At 38.5% G+C, this 20,448-nt stretch overlaps 1 protein-coding gene and 1 long non-coding RNA gene across 2 annotated transcripts; one reads left to right on the forward strand and one right to left on the reverse strand.

Moving 5' to 3' along the window:
- Positions 1-8,591: 8,591 nt before the first annotated feature.
- On the reverse strand, positions 8,592-9,203 carry LOC115228760. The gene is made up of 2 exons (XR_003883248.2): positions 8,688-9,203; positions 8,592-8,657 (listed from the first exon to the last, which is right to left on the reverse strand). It is a non-coding gene; the product is annotated as an uncharacterized LOC115228760 (long non-coding RNA).
- A 9,452-nt stretch (positions 9,204-18,655) lies between these two features.
- On the forward strand, positions 18,656-19,269 carry LOC115228721 (phosducin-like protein 3). Its single transcript, XM_036499003.1, has 2 exons — positions 18,656-18,767; positions 18,800-19,269. Exons 1-2 carry the CDS (start codon positions 18,662-18,664, stop codon positions 19,267-19,269), a joined length of 576 nt encoding a protein of 191 aa, XP_036354896.1. The 5' UTR covers positions 18,656-18,661.
- Positions 19,270-20,448: the final 1,179 nt, after the last annotated feature.

The following is a 20,448-nucleotide window of genomic DNA, read 5'->3' on the forward strand; positions in this document are numbered from 1 at the left end:
TCAACAAATCCGAGTCCGTGGAAGACGAGACAAACCTCTGTTTCCAACACTGATAAAAACAGCCGAGAAACCCCGGCGAATCACGACATTCTTCCAATTTAATGCACGTTCCCAGCGAGAATAAAAAGTCCCCAAAACTGCCGAGTCTGGACAGTGGAAGTGCCTAAACCGTGGAGAAACAAAACCGACCGAATTCCCGACAATGTCATCTGCCCGTGACTGTCCATCAGTTACATAACACACAAATGCAGTGTTGTACAACTTAGATGGCAACAAATCCAACATTTTTAGTTCTTGGAAAAAATCACTTCTTGAAGAGTCGAGGTAAAAAAACGCTTCGCTGGATGACCCTTTCCCGCTCTACAGTAAAGAAGGAGAAATACCCGAATACAGTCATGAGATATCAATCCCAAATTCGACAAGAGTACACGAGTCGAATAGAAATAGTGATTAGTCCCCGCACAGGACGAAACACTTTCCATCGACACTCCATCCTCCACTTTCTTGGGACCAATATCCGAAACTGTGTTTGCCGCCACTCTGTTCTCCAATTTGACCTGAGTATCCACCAATTGAGAAATTGCAAGCGACTTGGCTTTGGCTGCCACTTCGAGCATGGCGGGAATGCTCATTTCACTGCACGTATTATTTATCGAATACCATTCCAGGTTATTCTCCCGAGTGGCTACAAAACAGGCAGGTTTGGGATAGTTTCGGAGAACTGGCAATTTCTCAGGACAGCAAGTCCTGGTTTTGTACGTTTCAGTGAGTCGAGGACTCGGAATTGCAATTTTATATAATTTTCTGGCGAAGGGCGTCCGGACTATGCAAAAAACAGAATCTGGGATTATTTAAAGAAAGAAACCTGTTGTGGTTTGCTGGACGACAGAAATGACCGTAGAATTGTCCATGGCGAAGAATTTGATATTTCCCTGCCTGTCTAAACCAACCACCCGATCCACCGAGCCTTCGTCGAAATCATTTTTATTCTGATCGACCTGAAGATAGAAACAAAAACTCGAACGGGGTACGACATGACCAAATTCACCAGGAGTTCTCCAATATGACATAATCGAGTAATCCGGGGATCCACGACCACCACAGACTTTAACTTTCGAGCTGACGTAGGTGGCTGTTGTCGAGACGTCTTGCGAGGCTCAATCTGAATAAATGGGCGACATTACAGTTTGTGAGTTGGCAATATACTCAACAACTTCCATTATTAGCCTAACGCAGTAAGAATCACTCAAAATGTGCAGAGACGTCGAAAGCCATGCGAGAAGACAGTTATAAATGGCCAGGAGTATCGAGGACATTTCCAACCATCCATTTCCAGAGGACAAATTGTACTGAAATAAACGCAGGTGGATACCCTCATCTTTATAAATCCACATATCCACATGAGAGTTTTCCTTCTTTCATTCCTGTAGGACCAATTGAACTGAATTCTCCCCAACTCGGCCAAAGCATCAATTCCCAGTTGAATTTTGGGATTGGAACCACGCCAACTGTCAGTAATACAGCCAGTCAGTTTATGAGAAAAGAAATCTATTCGGTCAACTGTAGTCCCTGGAAATGTCTGAGGAGATCCACCTTTGTTGTAAAACACAAAATGCTGTCCACGACTGGCCTCACTCAGTGAGATCTCGGTGACGGTGACAATAATCATATCTACCATAATCCACCCACATTTACTCAGAATCTGAGAGAGAGTGTCAATCTCCAATTTCATTGTGAGTGAACTGACAAGAATATCCACGACAAGACTACTAATGTCAATCCATGGCACAGAATTGTTCACATTGGGCCACGAGAGACCTACTATTGATAACACAGCCAACTGAGGAATGACATGTCGTGGTAATAAGTCGGGATAGACACCACCGACAGGAGAATATCAATTATTCCTTCCAGTGCTTTACCCCCATCCAGTGCTCTGCCAAATCAGTCATTTTCCTTACGAGTAGTGGTCGTCATATTTCAATATAAACTCAGAAATGGAAACGAGAAAACGTTCCAAAATTATATTTGTGGCTGGAAAATTCAGAAGAAATAATTTTCCACAATTCGAGAATATTTGAACAAAAACATTGTCAAATTTCTACTGAATTAGCAAATTTGGGCACCTCACAGCCTTCTCCCATGATTCTGAGAAGTGTGCAGTAAAACCTCACCAAATAAACAGGCAGAATGCACTCGGTAGGCTTCTTACTGCAAACCAGTCGACACAAAGTCCCACAAGCGACAGAAATACCATTGACAAGATGTGAGGACAGTTCATTCAACAGCGGCATACTTTGCTCTCCAAATTGTTCCCGATAATTGGAAAATATCTCCGAAATGGACTCCCCGGAGAATAGAGAACTATATGAGGACCCATCAAACAGCCACACTCCAAAAAGGTTAAGAAGAGTGTCACAATTAACCACCACATCACCCCGCGGTGACTCCCTGCAATACAACATGGAATCTGGGATATTAAATCAGATTACTTATAAATAAGTCGACTAACTGAGATACACTCCTCATCGAGGCCTCAAAGTTCTTTGCAATACAATTTATTGTCTTGAGGATGACCGAAGACTCACAACTAGTTTTGGAGGAATTCATAATTTTGTCGGGGGAGGCCAGTCTCACTGGATTTCCCAAAACATGCAGATATCTGAACCAACAGTGGCCCAATACTCCACCAGGCATTGATTTAAAAAGTCTCCTAACAATATCCAATTCATCTCCAAGAGAACGTGCTGAATTGGTAAGAAAAAAGTACCAATTAAGTACCCTTCGGGCAACATGTTATTCCGTCGGAGTAGTTCATATGATGCTTCCATAGAAATAGAGTTCCAGATCTCGACCACAGCACCTCGGTCTATCCACAGCACGCAGAAATCGAAAAGAGTCTTCCACATTTTGGGAGAGGGGAAGTAGTGGAGAGCGACAGGGACCAAAATGTAAACAAATGAGCCAAGAGTGGTCTGTTGGTGACCGCGGCCTCTGAAATTGCTAAAAGACAAATACGGATGTGCCAATCACGGAGTAGTCGGATTTCCGTCGTCTGCAGATAAAATTTGAGTGCAGCCTCCCAAGCTGGACAGTCCAGGTTAAACGAGTTTTCCAAAGCAGAGAACACTTTTGTGAGGACTGTGAAACACAGGCGGTTGTGAGAGGGGTAGAATCTAGCCTGATCTGTCATCATATTCATAAGGGGGTACCCTTATCCTTTCGGTGGTGCATTAAATTAAGGAGATGGGAAAGAAGGAGTTGAAAGTACTGCAGTCTGTTTGTAAGAATGGGCAAAGGGACGAAATGGCCTTTGGTGGTGGTAAGAGAGAGGCCTTCAACCCACCTTAAATAGAGATGGACGACATCGGAGACCAAATTGTTGTCCCCGATGTTTAATGTGAGACAGTAACACATTACTTCGAGCATCCATTGCGATTCTCGTTCATTTGTTAGCATCGATTCTGAGAAGATTATAACAGTTTTGTCACCTTGCTGGGTTTTGGAGGTTTCGAGAAGTTGTCGAATTGAGATTTGAGCAATTTCCTTCGCTGCCACAGGGTTTAGTTTGTCTAGAAAGGAGGGATGTGACAGCGAATCCATCAGTTCATTCGTGCAGGAACACCATTTCCGGTACATCATCAGTCCACAATAACTTAAACAAATTGAATTAAATACGATAACAATTTAATTTCCCACCCAAACTAGTTTATTAAACAAATAAAGAAATGTCGAATTTTATTAGGAGATGACCCCGCCTGAGAAAAGGATTGACTAGGCGAAGGCATGCTACAATTATCAATAATCATGATAAAACAAGTTAAATTAAGTCATAACAAAGAACAGAAATATGAATCAAATAAAGCCAAATGTCTTGACTGAAATAGCGGATAGCAACTTTGATTTGAGCATTGCTTTGGAAGAATAGAGAGGGAGATACAATCTACAAATGCACGTATTGGCAGTGGGGTAGCGACAGTCCTCCACTGGACGTACACTGATTGAAGGAATGGAAGGAAACCCGTCATTCGAGGATGGGAGGAAAGGACTGGAAGTCCAGAAATAAAGCTGCATAAAAAACAACACTCAAACCAAGTCATGTTTGTCAGACGTGTCCATACGCTCGAAAATATTCCAAAACCAGGAAACAAAAGTATCCACGTTGGACGTGCCTGACTCGTTGGCAATAGTGGTGACGGAAATAAGAAAGGAGAGATCCAGTGCACGCACACCCGACAAAATCAGACTCAGATCTTCAGAAGAAAGATGGTCAAACAAATCAGCAGGAACAACCTCCAACACTCCTTGTCGAATTTTCTAAACAAATGACATGAAAACGTGACTTGGAGAGCAGGTTCGCAACAAGTGACCATACAGTACATGGAATACAGACGGACATACTCCCTCACATTCTCGACAGTCACAGGCTCGTCCTCTGATTTGAGTTGTGCGACAAATGAGGTCTACTGAGTAAGTGGGAATGAGTGCCTTATTAATATCAATGCTGGCATTGAATGTTAGACACAACGAATCCATCTCCTCACATGAAAAACCACACATTTTACGAAGTGACTCGTATAAAATGGGATTGTAAAAGGCAAAGTCGTGCCATGATATTTCCCGGTTGATAATATATTTGAGAACATGCCGACACAGATGAATGGGGAGGACTCGACTGAAGAGAAGGCATAGTCCAATAATCCTAAACCCAGTCAATCCAAAGCAAACCTCCCCACGTTAAGGAAGGCATTCAATCTGAGAGTGTCACCCTTACCCAAGAATGGAGCAAACACACCAGCCTTGCCCGGCTGCCAGAACAGAGGAGAATTGTCAAAGTCAGGTTCGGACTGACTACCAAATAGACGCAGATCAATACTAATTATCCGACAACATATTTGCTGCCTCTTCAATGAAGGAATCAAACAATGTCCGCAACATGGACAGACGTTTCAGTTGGACGTCCGGAACTGCAGCAACATTCCAGTAATTTTAGTGGCCAAGGCCTATAACATAATCAGCCCAAAAATGCCGGGTATTTGTGTCGGACACGTCTGTATATCGTTTTAGCCATTTCGACCATTTGTCCCGTGCACCCATCGGGGTCAGGATTATATGGTTCTGCGTTCACATTAAATCTACAAATATCACAACACACTCACATTGAGCGTATTTCCTCCGGACGGACTGAATTCTTTTTTTGATGTGACCGAACCAGTGCCCCTAAACGTGACATACATCGAGCCAACCCAAAGAAACGAGACTGAAGGCAGGGAGAGGCTCATTGGAAGTAAGCGCCTTTGGATAACAAAAAAGGCATACATCAGCCAAAATAGTGAAAAAACTGCGGACTACGCCTTCTCCCCTGCCCGGTTCATTCTTAAAAATGGCGTCGATTTTATTGAGAGTGAACAACTGGGGACGTGAACTGCTGGAGTCACAGAGAGCAATCTCGTTCAGTTTATTGAATATTTCAACCAACATTTTCTTATGGTCTCTCTCAACCTGACAATAAGGCAATGTCGGCCACCTCAAAGGTCACCGAACGGGTGTTCTTGTAAGAAATACAAGACATTCGGGTCCTAAAACGATGATCCTTCGCCCGAAATCGAGAGAACTGGCAGATCGTTGATTGGGGCTGCTTGTCCAATTGGTCCAAATGCAGTTGAGCAAACAAATCAATCGTGTTGTAGAATTTTTTCAGTACCAAAGGAATAGAGACATTCATAGCAGCAGATAAACTGTTTTGTCCCCTAAACATGATGTTTTGAGAAAGACAGACATCAACGGATCACATAAACTAATTCTAAAATCGGTCGGTTTGTCAGAATTCGGCGACAAGTCAGGTCTGGTTCTCTTCGATTCCCCAAACAAAATGTCCTTAGTGGCCAAGGGAGTCAACAAATGAGGCATAACAGCCAGGGGGAGTGCTCGACTAACTTCAGTGTCGAGAATATCATTCTAGCAATACAAACAAATCCAAACGTAGTCATTCGTAAAAGACGACACTGAATTAGACCGCCGGAAGAAGCATCGACGTGAATTAGACTGACACTCCCCTTTAAAAAACTAAAATACAAAAAAGCAATAACCCTGGCATAGGGGGAGTTATCCGAGCAATTCACAGTGCCTTGGAGTACTTGGTAGAAATAGGCAATGGAATCAAAAAAGAAAGCGTAATGGAGATGTGACCCTAAATTGAGTGAGGTGAGCATCTGTCCATATTGCTCGTTCGACTGAGACCTCATCAATTGTAACAGACGAGTCAGACTATCTGGGAGTACATCAGAGGGAACTGACCTTTCAGAGTGACTCCCTCTGAGTTATCCCCCCTGTCTTCAGTTGGGCGCTTTGTACGTTGCCCACTGTCCCACATTTCAATACCAAAACGAATTCTAGCCTCGAGGGATTCAAACACATTGAGAACTCGTGACCAAATTTGCCCAATACTCCCACTCAGAGATTCCTTCGAGTCATAGAATGAAATTACCTTGAGAGCGAGCACTTGGTCCTCGGAGGCCGACATGCCTGCCAACGACATAAGCTGTGCAGCATCCACCACGACAAGACTGTACATGTACGAATAATATATGCATGTGTTGGCTACAATATCATAAATGTGTGATACTCTTCATCTGAGAATCTGACATAATCTCTCGCCCTCCAAAAACTTGATCAGATTCAACTGCCCACATTAAATTGTCAGGGACAAGTCCGTCGAAATTTTGGACCCCCACATCTGTGACATTAAAACATTCAAAGACCAATTCCGATTGAAGAAGACGACGTCCAGTCGGAAATACTTTCTGAGGAGTCTTCAATGAGATGAGAATGCTCGTCCTCGCTGTCTCCTTCCACACCCAACTGCATATCGTCGAACGTGTTGGACATTTCCCCCTCGTTTGGGACTTGTTCATATTCCAAGTCTCGAGATCCATTCTCCTCTGGAATTGTCTCCAATTGAGCTGAATGATGACACAAATCAGAATACAGATCAATTCCTCTATTCTCGTCGGACTGGAATCGTCATCACTGTCATCCTCTATCACGTCCTCGTAGTCATATCTCTCATAACTTGTAAACTTGAAACACGAATGGATACTTTTCGTCAATGGGGCACCGATTATTGCCTCTGGAAGAAGAGTCGTTCTCTTTGTCGGCATCCAATGCCTGCGTATCGAGAGAACCATGTTGTGACCCGCCGAATATATCCTCGAGTGACTGAAAGTAACACAAGCAGAGTACAGTCAGTACATTCTTCTCGTCCTTATAATCATTAATGGCAAAAGCATCCTCGAGTGATATGCCCAGGAGGATGGGGGTTATGATCGATGTCCCTGCATAGACTAATTCATTGGCCGCCACCAATGGGATGTTCCCAAAGACGCCTTGAAGTCTTGTAAATGCAGCCTGACACACATCCCTGCCTATATCACGGAGACCACTACATTTTTGAAGTTGCCTTGAAAATATTGTAAGGGGAGAGAAGCATGTATATCCGCACAAAAGAGCGCATGAATCGACATTGTGAGTCATTATTCAGCTGTTTGATTGCAGCAGCGAAATCGTCAATCTACAAGAGTATTTGCCAACAATACAGATATCTTTGTAATCTTGAATATCAAGTTGTAGCAGAACTTGTCTATACTTCCACATTCTCGTTGCCTGCCCGGACTATACAAGTAAACACAACACACAACCTAACTGAATTACGACAGTCACTCGTCACGAAGGACTCCAATACATGAGGACTGAATATTATATAACTAAACACATTCTCCACAAATTCTTCCACTACACCAACACAGAAAACCTCGGTGGTTATTTCTGAGACGCCGCGCTGTCTCGTCACTTCCCCAATTCTCCTTTCCTGAATTCTTGCGCAATGCGGCAGTGACAGACAGCAGAATATGTTCATTCCTTAAATAAAAGTGGTCGTTCTCACCTGTCGTCCATCATATCCACAACACCCTCGATTTCCAACAGTACCTTAAACACCTCAAAACGAATTGAATGGGATCCCAGATTCATTGCCCGACATTTACAGTGGAAATGGCAGTCACAAAACCCCGAAGTGTATTCCTTACTCAGACTATCGAATTACAAATGTATTCCTAAACATGCAATCATGTCCTCGGTGACAAATCACGGCACAATTCGCACAACAACAAAAGTTCTTAGTAATATTGCATGTTCGGCACTCATAGAGAGTCTACAAGTCACTGACTGATAACACCTGTGAAGCAGTGGCGGAGGAAGTCAGACTATATGTGCAGGAATCATTCTGGCATATCACGTGGAGAGGAGACACAGGAGTGCAATTCAACAACGTATTGAGAACCAAAGAGTGGTCGTTCCTGAAATGACCGAGTATCATGAGAGCAGCCCCATAACAGAATTCGATAAGAGAATATACGAGAGGAGTGAATCCATTCACGTCACTTAAATATAACCCAATAAAAGCAACCGTCTACTCAGCAAGGTTGTCACCGTTGTATTCAGAATCTGAGACGTACATAACATTTCCAGCACACACAGTGAATCCCGTTCTTTGGTATTATTTTTCTCTAATATATAATAAATGGACATGCAACCTTCGTCTAAAAAACTCTTTCCAGAAGCACATCTCTTTGAGGTTTTGGACTCGGTGGCCGAGTTACCTAAAACATCGTCAGTGTGGTGGACATCACCCTCAGTCTCCACTCTGCAGGTAATGACAGCGACGTGCATTGGATTTCTATTACCATCACAAGTCTCAGTGAGGAGAGAGTCGATTAGATTCATTCGTTGGTCGTCTAATGATTATACAAAACTAAAACAGTTATTCTGTGCAGAAATAATGAGTTCTTTTAGTGCTGCATGGTCAGAATTCTGGATTATAGGCATAATTACATGTCTCTAACAAATTATTATGTTCAAATACTTTTTGAATAAATACAATCATGTTGAAAGGATTGCCGTTTACACTGCAGCTTCCGAAACCAACACAGTCAGTGGCAGGGAACTTGAGAAAAGAAGGGAGATAAGCGGACTCCTTATTTGTGATTGGAAATAGTCGAATGCTCCCATCCTGCCTGTCCCTCATAACGATAGGCATATTCTCAGCGCACGCCACCAATTCAATCTCCTTGGGTCGACTTGTCTCCATAAATCTGTGGAGTGGATGTTTAGTGACCACATTCCCCTCACAAGTAACAAAATGAGGTTTGTCGTCGCAAACGGCAATAAGGTTGAGTCCTGGATACACAAATACAAAGTAAACTGTTTTTTGAGTACAGAATGTCATAAATATCCCCACAAGCTGTCAGTTTAAGCATGACTGGACATTTCTGCACGGGATTCAAAATCCTCTTGTATGACCTGCACTATGAACACACCAAACATGCCTCATGCACGGAACGGCCTCAAGATCACTCATTTTGACAATTCTGTCACTTTCTGAAGAGGAGGACGCCCTCCCCAGCCGAATGAGAGCCATGTCATTATCCACCTGCAAATGACTCAACGTATTAACCATTATCACAGTGTAGTAGGATGACACGGGAGAACGTCTGAGTAGATATGTCGACGATACTGGAATGGAGACTTCCCCACTCTCTCCATATTTTGGATTAATGGAATGCCGTTCTATATTATGTTAGTGTGTGCAAACTGTGGGAAATATAATCCGACTCTTCCGAACACAATCTACATTTCACACTGTATTAACTACATTGGCCGGATTGATATATTTCCATCAGATGGACAGAAATTATTGACTACATAACCTGTCTTTGGAGGAGAATTGTACTCTAAACTGGGAGAGAATGCAATGGCCCCTCCAATGTAGATAGACATGTTGTGATAATACACTTTGCTCCCCACACTTATTTTCGAGTCCAAGTCTCGAGAAGCCGGGTCCATTAACCTGTCAATTTTACAAGTCGAGAGTAATTTAATTCCCCTTGTAAATGTGAGAATTAGTTCTAACCACCAAAACACGTGAGAACGGTTTGTAAGGACTAATGTCTGACTGGGAGAACAACACAACTGGACGACCTTTTCCCCGTCGAGTTGAGGGAAGCAGCAGGCAGCATGTTCTGCCTTTACTGCATAGTCCTCAAAACAGTCATCCATCCACGACGCAATCTTCCCACTCTTGGTCAGACACGCAGCACGAGTAGGCGAGGCAGCCAGCATTACAATCTCCTCCTCGTCCAATCCCAACAGAGACGACCGTGGACTTGGCTCACAACGATATTTCGAACAAGACCATTTTATAGTAAATAACTTCCCCGAGGACTTTTCAACAAGCAATAGTTCACTGTACAGTGCGGCAATATGGGAGAAAAATATATCATCTGCCTAAACACTAGTACACTCAACCCTGCCTTATTTTGTTTCACAAATACAATGACGTCACCGAAAATAACTTTAGATGATGTTATTCGAGAAGGTTCTGGAATGTTCGAAATCTCGCGATCGGAATTGCCTCGATCGGACAGGATAGTCGACATTTGTGGAATCGATATGTACTGTTGAGACGCCAGTTCACGGAAAGAAACACCAGCAGGAATCACCGAACTCAGTAAAAAGTTGGGATGAAAGGAATTTCTATCTTCTCCACTTTCCCGACTAAGAATATTATTTATGGCCATGTTTGGGTCCAAATTCTAAAATTGGCACAAAACAGTCACCGTCATGCGAAGTTCTCTTATGATTTCTGTCCGAGGCCTCTGGAGTACGTTATGGACCTAAAATAGCCTGTTTATTCATACCGTGGTGATCAACTCCTCAGGCACCTCCATATCCCGCCTTGAATTCGATCCCGGGATTGTCCGAATAGGCACAGATTGCCTGTACATGAGTCACTGGTGTTACCGAGATCTCAAAAGCGTAGGAAGTGACACTCTGGACAACCTCCTCTTCGGAGTACTGTCCATATAAAGAAATATCACATAACCTGTTATTTGGGGGTGTTTTGGACTCACGATTGTCCTCTGTTGTGTAGTTGAAGAAGCCTACTCGTCCGTTCTGGGGATATATTGGAGGGAATACTTCAAATCGGAGTACTATAGTGGATGGAAGCACCAGGCATTGGACGATTCTGTTTCCCTCGGCACAGGAAGATTTAGTGGACATATAATCGTTGAGAGGTGTGTTGTTATTTTTGATAGCTTCTTCAAAACTATTTAAAATATGTTAAAAAATGATTTATACTTTTTATAAAAAGTGTCCTTCTCTTGAGAAGGGAGGGTAACACAACAAATGCTTTGGTTTAATTCCATTTTTGGTCACAATGACAAGGACCAACGTGACAAATGCAATCAGTTTTAATTCTAATTATATAATTAATATTTTTATTTATAAATTTAAAAAATAATAATTTGATATATCTATTTTGCTGCAAGAATTATTTCTCTTGCTGCAAGAATTAGTCTTTTTTATATACTTTATTATAATTTTCTTAAATGTATTTTCAAAAAATAATATAATAGTTTTTAATATCTGACAAAAAAACTGTTAATTTTTAAAAATAGTGTATAAAAAATAATCGAATTATGTGGATTCATCATCAAGAACAATAAATTTTTGTCTTGAATAATAAATGAAATCACATTTCAAAAAAATTTTAAATTCTTCGAGTACAGTCCACTTTCTGTGGAATGATAACTCTAATGTATGAGGTGTAACCAAATTATATTATTATTAAAGCAATCTCGCGGAATCAAAAAGTTAATTAAGATTCCACTTTTGCCATGCGACTCAGGATACGCTCTGTTAGTCGTATCCACGCTCCCCTGTTACGTGCGAGGCATCTCAGTTCGTCCAGATCATCGACCGATTTCAGTTTCCTTCCAATCGACGTGAGATCATGGTCGAGCGTAGTCGGTAATGTTGCCGTTTTATTTAATGAGCAGAAGTAGGATTCCATGTTCTGATTGGCCGGCCTCATTTCCGAGGCTCTTAGGACATATCCAAAGAGCATCCACTTCGTGAACATCACTTTCTTTGCAATCTCGGATGTATGGGTGATTCTGTAGAGTTCATTATTGGTCATCTTTTTTGGCCAGTGAATTCCCAGGAGTAGTCGTAGTTGTTTTCTGTAAAAAGAGTTGAGCTGCTCCAGTTCTTTAGCGGTTAGGCCCAAGGTCCCCGCGTTGTAAAGTAAGATTGGTTCGACAATACATGCATCAGCTTTTTGCGGTTGATTGTATCAAAAGCACGGGATAGATCAATTCCAAGGATTGAGATTTCTTCTTTGTGTTTCTGGCACATTGCACACAGCCATCTGTGGCTCCATACTACGTCTGCTGTCGACCTTCCAGGTCTGAATCCACTCTGACTCGGGTTTGATTCTCAAGCTTCTTTACTCAAGGGTCGCAAATTTAAAAAAATTACAGGGGCCGCAAATAATTTTTAACAATTATTTTTAACTAAGTAATCAAAATTAGGTTTGATTTTACTAGTTGAAGTACGTAACAAATCACTTAGAAGACTATCATCAGTCAATCTGCTGCAAAACTTTGTTTTAATTCAAACAAGTTTACTAAATATGTTGATCCAAACATCGCTAAATTTTTCTTTGCATTATTGACTAGATTCGGAAATCGTTTCTAAGGAATTATCGATAAAAGTCAATTATTGAAATGTTCCTGAAAAAACTTTGTAGTTCAACATCATTTTGCAAAACAATCAATTCCAGTTGGTAAATGCCGGAAACCTCATCACTTTTCATAATTAATGAAGATGCAAATAATTTCATTGAATTTGCACCTCCTTTAAAGCTCTGTCAGCTTAAATGTTTGTTTTGTTGGATGTTAAGGTCAATAAGAAGAAGAACTGATGGCGATCCTGTTTCCCCTCACTATTGCTTGAAACACGTTCTGGAGGAGCCATCTCTTCTCCAGAGGATTGTGTGTTCTCAAGGTCTTGAGACGTCCAATACACTTGAGGAAGCACAACGACTCCTTCCCAATCGATCCCAGGGTTTCGACAGCAACCGGCCGGAAAACGTAACGATCGGTGAGCCCATCATATTTCTTCTTCTTGATGACCTCTGCTTTATCCGCAGCTGTGCCAGCATTGCAGGCACTTTCCAACATGTTTGTCTTGGACAAGAAGTCGAAACATGTTGAATCCCATACGAGAGGCTTTCCTTCCAAGAACGGAAAGATAGTCATCCCGTCTGGGCGTTTTCCATCTCCTCGGTTTAATCCAGGTGGTTCCGACACTGATGGGAATCCGATTGAATCGAGAGCTCTTCTTATAACGTCGTTGAGAGCTGAATGCCTCGGGAATCTACCAGAGCTTTTTCGATATGAAAGAGGGTGGAGTCCAAATTCCAGCCTTGATCGTCGAATTTGATGTTTATGATGCGTCTGTGTGTCAGCTTAAATTAAATATAAAAATCCTATTTTTCTTGGAAATTTTTCGAAAAGGTTTAAAATCCGATATCACAACAACAAATAATAAACGTGACAATATTTTATTCATAAAATTTAAAAATAGAAAATCTCCAAATAAAATATTTATAGAAAAATAAGCCCCTCAATTAAATTCTGAGGGCCGCACATGAGAATCACTGGTCGTCCAGATCCTGGTTTTCGATGAATCGTGCCTGTCTTCTTGTATCGTTGGATAAAATTAGACAATGTTGCCTCATGTACCCCGACTTTTGAAGAAATTGCCAGAAATGGCCTTTTGGTTTCATATAAGGCAATAATTTTTACTTTCGTGAAGTCATCCATATGATTTTTCCTAAAATAAAGATATTAAAATCTTATAAAGAGATATTTGTTTAGATAATTTTTTTGAATCATTTTTTTTGTCACTGACATATACTAACATATTGTGTGTTATGCTTTTAATTTTTCCAAATTAATGTAATTAACAAATATTTTATTAAAATTAAATAATAATAATTACAACTAATCTATTAAGTTTTTTGAAATTAGAATATTTATAAGATTTTTAAGAAAAAACTAAATATGAATTTTGAATCATTTTTTTTGTCGAGGAGTGTATATACCAATTTTATTAAAAAATTTCAGATTCGCAGAACCGAAGCAATTATTTTATACGATCAAATGTCAACTCGATTTACAGCAATAATAAAATGGTTAGCGGTTTTCATTATTCCAAAATTGTCGCTAGCTATATATTCCAATCCGAAGTATAAAAATACGAATGTTTACTTTCATCTTTTTTTTGTTTATTAATGAGAACTGGAGTAATTTTGAGAATTGTTTATTATAGTTATTTCATATGACTACATAAGGATTGAAAATGTCACATGGTTTGAATACATGAATTTATGGAGTACAAATTACAAACCGATAACAATATATGGAGAATATTATTGGATGATTGAACATATAAAAATGGGTGATGGTAATTTTATTCACATTTTTTTAGATCTAGGATGGGTTGGATTTGACAGTTTTTCTGCTTGGAGTTTGGGATATGTCTATGGGACTAAGTTTTGCAATTTGGACGGAAAGTCTAATGGATAATTCAATTTTAGATGTATAAAAGATTTGATTTTTTGCTTATGGGGGTTACATTGGTATAAGGACTGTCATGAGAAATATTTCGGGTATTTAGTTCAAAATAACCACCATCAATATACAATTTCAAACTGCGAAAAAATTCACGATTATTGTCCTAACATAGATTCTATTTCAAAAGGTGACATTAAAGAATGTAAAAATGGAAATGGTAATAATAAAATTATTGTTTGTAAAGAATCAAGAACTGTAACATGCAATTACGACATCTTTAGGAACCTTCAGATAATCCAAGTCGAAAGCACAAATAAGGTGAACCGGAAAATAATTAATAGGACGTAAAAAACATTAACCAGTTTTTGAATTATGCAAATGCAAAAAATAACTTGACGGAAAAAGAAAGTCAGGTATTTTTTTACAGTAGAGAACAATTGCAACCACATTATTATTGCATTTAGGCAATTCTTTCTAAAATCAGCAATCAATTGTCTTATTCCAAATCCACAGTTTCTGATGAAATGGTGAAATCAACAAACATCAAGTCATACATCATTTTTAATTTAATTAGAATTATGAAGACCATAACAAATACAATAATTTCTACTGATGCCAAACCAGGCACAACCAGATTTAGTTTAGAAAATTTTGATGCAAATTTGTTGACTTTGAACAGAACAAACATAAATTCGCCGATTCTAGATAATACTGAATCCGCAATTAAAATAAAATTTGACAAAAAACATCTTCAGGATTTAGTAGAAGGTAAAATAAAATATCTTACCTGTAAGAATCTGCAAAACTAAAAATAGCATTTGTTTTTTGGAAGAACGATGAACTTTTTAACATTTTTAATAAATCAAAGCTTCAGACATCTGTTGTGGGAATATTGGTGAATACTAACAAACCGATTCACAATTTGAAAATAAAACTTGAGTTTCCAGGAAGTATGTTTGTATAAAAATAAATAAGATTTCACTATAAAATCAGTTTGTGTATATCTGAATGTGTCCACACAAGACTGGAAGTCAAATGGATGCACCAGTAAGATTACAAAAAATGGGATACAATGTACGTGTACTCATCTGACTAATTTTGCAGTCATTTTTGTATTTTTTGTGAAATAATTATTGCATATAGGACCCGTCTATAGTAAAAGAATATAAATGGCTGAGCATTCTTACAAATGTTGGTCTTGCAATATCAATAATAACAGAGATTGTCGTCATTGTTTACTCGATTGTGTCTTGGAGGTCATGTGATTACTTTACATTTCAGAAATGGACATAAATCTTATTCATTTCATTTATTTTTAAATTTATGCATTGCAATGCTTCTGATGAACCTTGTTTTTGTTTTTGGGATGGAGTTCGGTAAAAATAGGAGTTGTGGGGCAGTTGGATTCCTACTGCATTATTTACTGCTGTCTGTGTTTGCCTGGATGACAGTAGAAGGGGCCTTTTTCTACTATTTATTTGTCCGAGTTTTTGGAAATATTCCAGTCGATTTTTTAAAAATTGCATTTTGCACTGCTTGGGGTCAGTTTCTAATAATAAAATCAACTAGGCGTTCCCATCATTCCACCGATCATCATATCTGCTATTAATTGGAAAATGTATATGCAAAAACAAATGTTTTTGTTTAACTTCATTTTTAGATGCTGGCTTAATGGACTTGCATTATATTTGAGCCTATACTTCCCTATTGCTATTTGCTTAGCTATTAATGTCATTATTTTCATACTCATCCTTATTAATCTCGATAAGAATAGAACACAAAAAAAATCATTTTCAAAAAACACCTCTTCAAAATTTAAAGAATTCTTTTTGCTATTCGGATTAATATTCTTTTTTGGTAAATTATTTTTATTTTTTAAGGTATAACTTGGGTTTTTGGTTTTTTCATAAAGTATCACCATTCAGTTTTTCTGCAATTTATCTTCGTTTTCTTAAATTCGTTTCAAGGTTTTTATCTGGCTGCTTTGAGATTTTCCGCATATAAATATCAATCAAAACTTTAATCCCATTATGTAACTTAATACATTTAAAATTTTTTCGATTTAAACTCATTAAGTAATTTGATTTATTCTATGAAATAGTTATAAACATTCATCAAAAATCAATTTCGCAGATTCCAATTGATAGTCAATGTTATTTTAATTTATACACTATTATTATGTGCTGAAAATACCTAAACAATTTTAATTCATTTTTATCGATCTTAATTAATTTAATATAGTCAATTCATTTTCATTACTTCCTTTTTCAAAAATAACTAAGAAAATACAAAGAACTGAGTGTGTAACTGAATAGCCCTGTGATAAACTAGTTATTTTAAAAAATATTAATTTTTTGTATCATAGGGTCATTGATATAGGTACATTTTTTTATATTTGATAAAGCAGTAATAAAAAACCAAAGAATTGTTTTAAAAAATGTAACTTTCTTACTTTGTTCGACGTCTTTTCGATCTGAGGTCTAAAATAAGAGAGAAACAAATCACTCGGGGAGTCAGTAACTTGTCCGTCCTCAGCAAAATATTTACTCCGAACACGACGCAAAATAAGCGGGGATTGCTCCAATAACACATTGCTGGTATTGGCAGTCTTCATTGGACTGGCAAATTTACAAATATTGTAATCTCTCAGTCTCCAAATACTCCCAGGATTAGCCTAACAGTCAATCAGCTCATCACAACAGAAATTTCAGCCATCAAAAACGCATCACTGACAAGCTTCCCTGTCTTTGTATCGACATTACCCATCGCGACACTCAGTGCATATTCCTCGTCCAATATACTTCCAAATAAACACAAATAGAAAAGACCACTGATCCATGCCTTTGACGGATAGGGGAATCATGTTTAGTGAATGGACTAATCCTTTCTTCACATCAAACACAGGCTGGTAACGAAATGCTTTAAACACCTCCGAAAAGTTGGATGAATACTCTCTGAGTTGTTCGGAAGAGTAGTTCGTAGGAAAAGCCGCTTTGACTCTCAACGAGACATTCTGGACTGAAATGGAAAACTTACTTCTTCAATATCCCACTCCTCCTCCCAGGTGTAGTCCCCTTCAGAATAAATTATGGACTTGGCTCGGACAATTCCAATTCCGGGAAGTGAGGGGAGATAGTCACACCCTGCCAAAATACACATTCTGAGGAATTTTAGATCGTTGAGTTTATCGTTGATTATTCTCCCAATATTTTCCATATCGACGAAATCCCCTTTCCCCGAATCGTCCAGTTTATACAAGACCTGACCAAATAATCCCAACCAGAGACCTTATGACAGCCAAAAGCTAACAAATCAGAGTCCTCAGAAATAGCAAAATCGACTAATCCTGTTTTAAATAAATGGGCGATTTGAGAATCAGCCTCGTAGGGGGCGACTATAAAATCGACGTCCATTTCTATGCAAAGCCTCATCAAGGATCGAGCCATCCTGAAATCCACTCCGACAGCTCTCCGCATGTACTCGTAGGCCTCGCTCTTCTTGCCTCGAGATAATAGTTTAAGCGCTGTTTCTCGATTTTGTTTACGATTGCTTTAAAATGTGATTTAATTAAATAAACTCTGATCGTTTTTTGTTTGTTTCTGACTTGAGGGGGAAAGGGAGTCCGTCAAATACTAGAATTGGCACGATTTTATAAGATATCAATAAATTTATCATTTTTTGGCAAAATTTTAGATATCTGTGGATGATTATGATGTGAATACGCAGTTGTTGGTCTTTCGTGAAATAAATCGGATATGCAGCAAAATGTTCCCCGATGTAACCAACAATATGCGTCAACTGCTACGCGACAGCCAGAAAAGTGACTAAGTTTTTTGTGGGTTGTGATTGGAGCTAAGAATTTGTGCAAAGATTTAATTCCCATATTTATGACCCACCACACGTTAATCAAGCGGTCCTGTATTATATTATTTAATTGAACATGGTTTTAAATATTATTTAACAATTTTATAGCAATTATAATTATTATAATAAATTATATTTCTTTAATTTATTTTTATTTAGATAATTTTTGTCATTAAGTTTAGCCAGTATAGTTCAATTACAATTAAAAAAAATTAAAATTATTAAGATTTTAATTAATTTATAATAAAAATAAAATACTTCCTATAATCAGATTATCGTTTTATTGTTCTTGTTGGTCATTAATTGTATTCCTAGAAATGCAGGATTGGAAACAGGATACCGAATGGAATGATGCTCTCAGAAAGTTAGGAATAATTCCAGAATTACCCAAAGAACCAGAACCCGAAGAACCAATCCATGACGGTATGTCTAACAATACTTATAAATGTTATCAGATGGCATCCACCCAGAAAAAATGAGTTTAAAGCAGCTTGAGAAAGCAGAGGATTTATTCGACGAGGAAGATGAAATTTTTTTCCAGTTCTACAAGCAACAGAAATTAAATCAACTTCGATTAAACCAACAAAGACCGTCATTTGGCTCAGTTGTAGAAATAACCCGACAAGATTGGACTGATCAGGTAAATAAAGCAGGAAATAATATATTTGTCCTCGTCCACGTTTATAACGATGGGTTTGTATGTGGAATAATTAGTAGTGACGAGCTCTGTTCACTAATCAACAATTGTATGTCCCGTTTGGCCCCCCTTCACCCATTCTCCAAGTTTATCAGGGGACGGGCTTCCACCTGTGTGGAGAACTATCCCCATAAATATTGTCCGTCGTTGTTTGTGTATAAAAGTGGGGATTTGATTGCTCAGTATGTTCGTTCTCAACTGCCTTCTATCTCTTGTTTGAAAGGTTGAGTGGATGTGAGACGAATTTTAGACTTTGAGGAATTTCTGTATAAATTGAAAGTTATTGAGAGACCGTCCGAGTCGAGCGATTCTGATTACTAGTTAATTAATTATTTACTAATATATTTTTTGAACTTGTTTTTAGTTGGTACTAGTTGTGTTCATTCCTAAAATCATATTTGATTACTATTTATAGCTTGTTGTGATTTACCTGGCAGTCGACTTTTGTTTTATGACTGCGCTGATAATCTTCATGGGATGTGTAAGGTAGGGTTGGCTTGGGTCTCAAATTTGCACAAATGAACAAAATTCATTCAGAAATTGACTAAATGAAATTTCCATACACATAAATCGCTTATTTCATTTTTTCAGTACTGATCTTTTATGTGCCATAATATACACATCATACTCTCTTAGCGTTCTTGAGATTTTCAAAGTTATTGAAGGGGCATTTCTCTTTACACTAACTGATTTACAACCCCGGAGACATTACCAAATGCTCTTAAATTTTTTAGTTCTAATTTTAATGAAACGTAATGACACTTACTTTCGGAAGGTTTCCCTATTTTCTAGAACTGTGTATTCAATTCAGAAATTCCCTTTAAATTGAATTATTTAGAGTCATTCCTAAAAAATTAAACTACTCAAAAAAATGTGAGTTTAACGATGAGAAAATAGTTTTTATTCAAAACTGAGGTTATCTAGAGAAAATAAGGTCATTCTTAGGAAATATAAGACTAATCGACTGAATCACATCAATTATGCCCATTAATAATTAATTTATAATAAAAATTGAATACGATTTAAATTAGTGATATTTACTGCACAGTAATGTCAAAGTTAGAAAAGTTGTTTTGATTTATTTTTGAGACATCCTTTTTATTTACAGCCGTGAGCCGGGCCCGACGTGAAGTGAAATTGATATCAAAGTTGTCAACGTAGGGACCCTGAAAGTGTTCGAAGAAAGTTTACCTTCTTAAAATCTATCGGTGACTGTATTTTCTTTTCTTTCAGATCGTTCCACGTTAAGTTAAGAGTAAAAAACTCAAGTTTGTAAATGTCTTGTTCGTCTCCTTTACATCCCATACGTTTCTCTGGATTTCTGACCATGAACTAAGAAATAACAAATTAAGAACGCCTTGACGAGAATTTCTTTGGTCTGCGCGCTTAGACTTGCTGGAATTATGA

Source organism: Octopus sinensis, unplaced genomic scaffold (genome assembly GCF_006345805.1).
Source record: "Octopus sinensis unplaced genomic scaffold, ASM634580v1 Contig10964, whole genome shotgun sequence".
Lineage (NCBI taxonomy): Eukaryota > Metazoa > Mollusca > Cephalopoda > Octopoda > Octopodidae > Octopus > Octopus sinensis.

Excerpts from the sequence above, each read along its gene's own strand:
- LOC115228721 (XM_036499003.1), top strand. The coding sequence starts at position 18,662 with ATGCAGGATTGGAAACAGGATACCGAATGGAATGATGCTCTCAGAAAG. Across the intron at positions 18,768-18,799 it reads CGAAGAACCAATCCATGACG|ATGGCATCCACCCAGAAAAA; the intron begins GTATGTCTAACA and ends AAATGTTATCAG.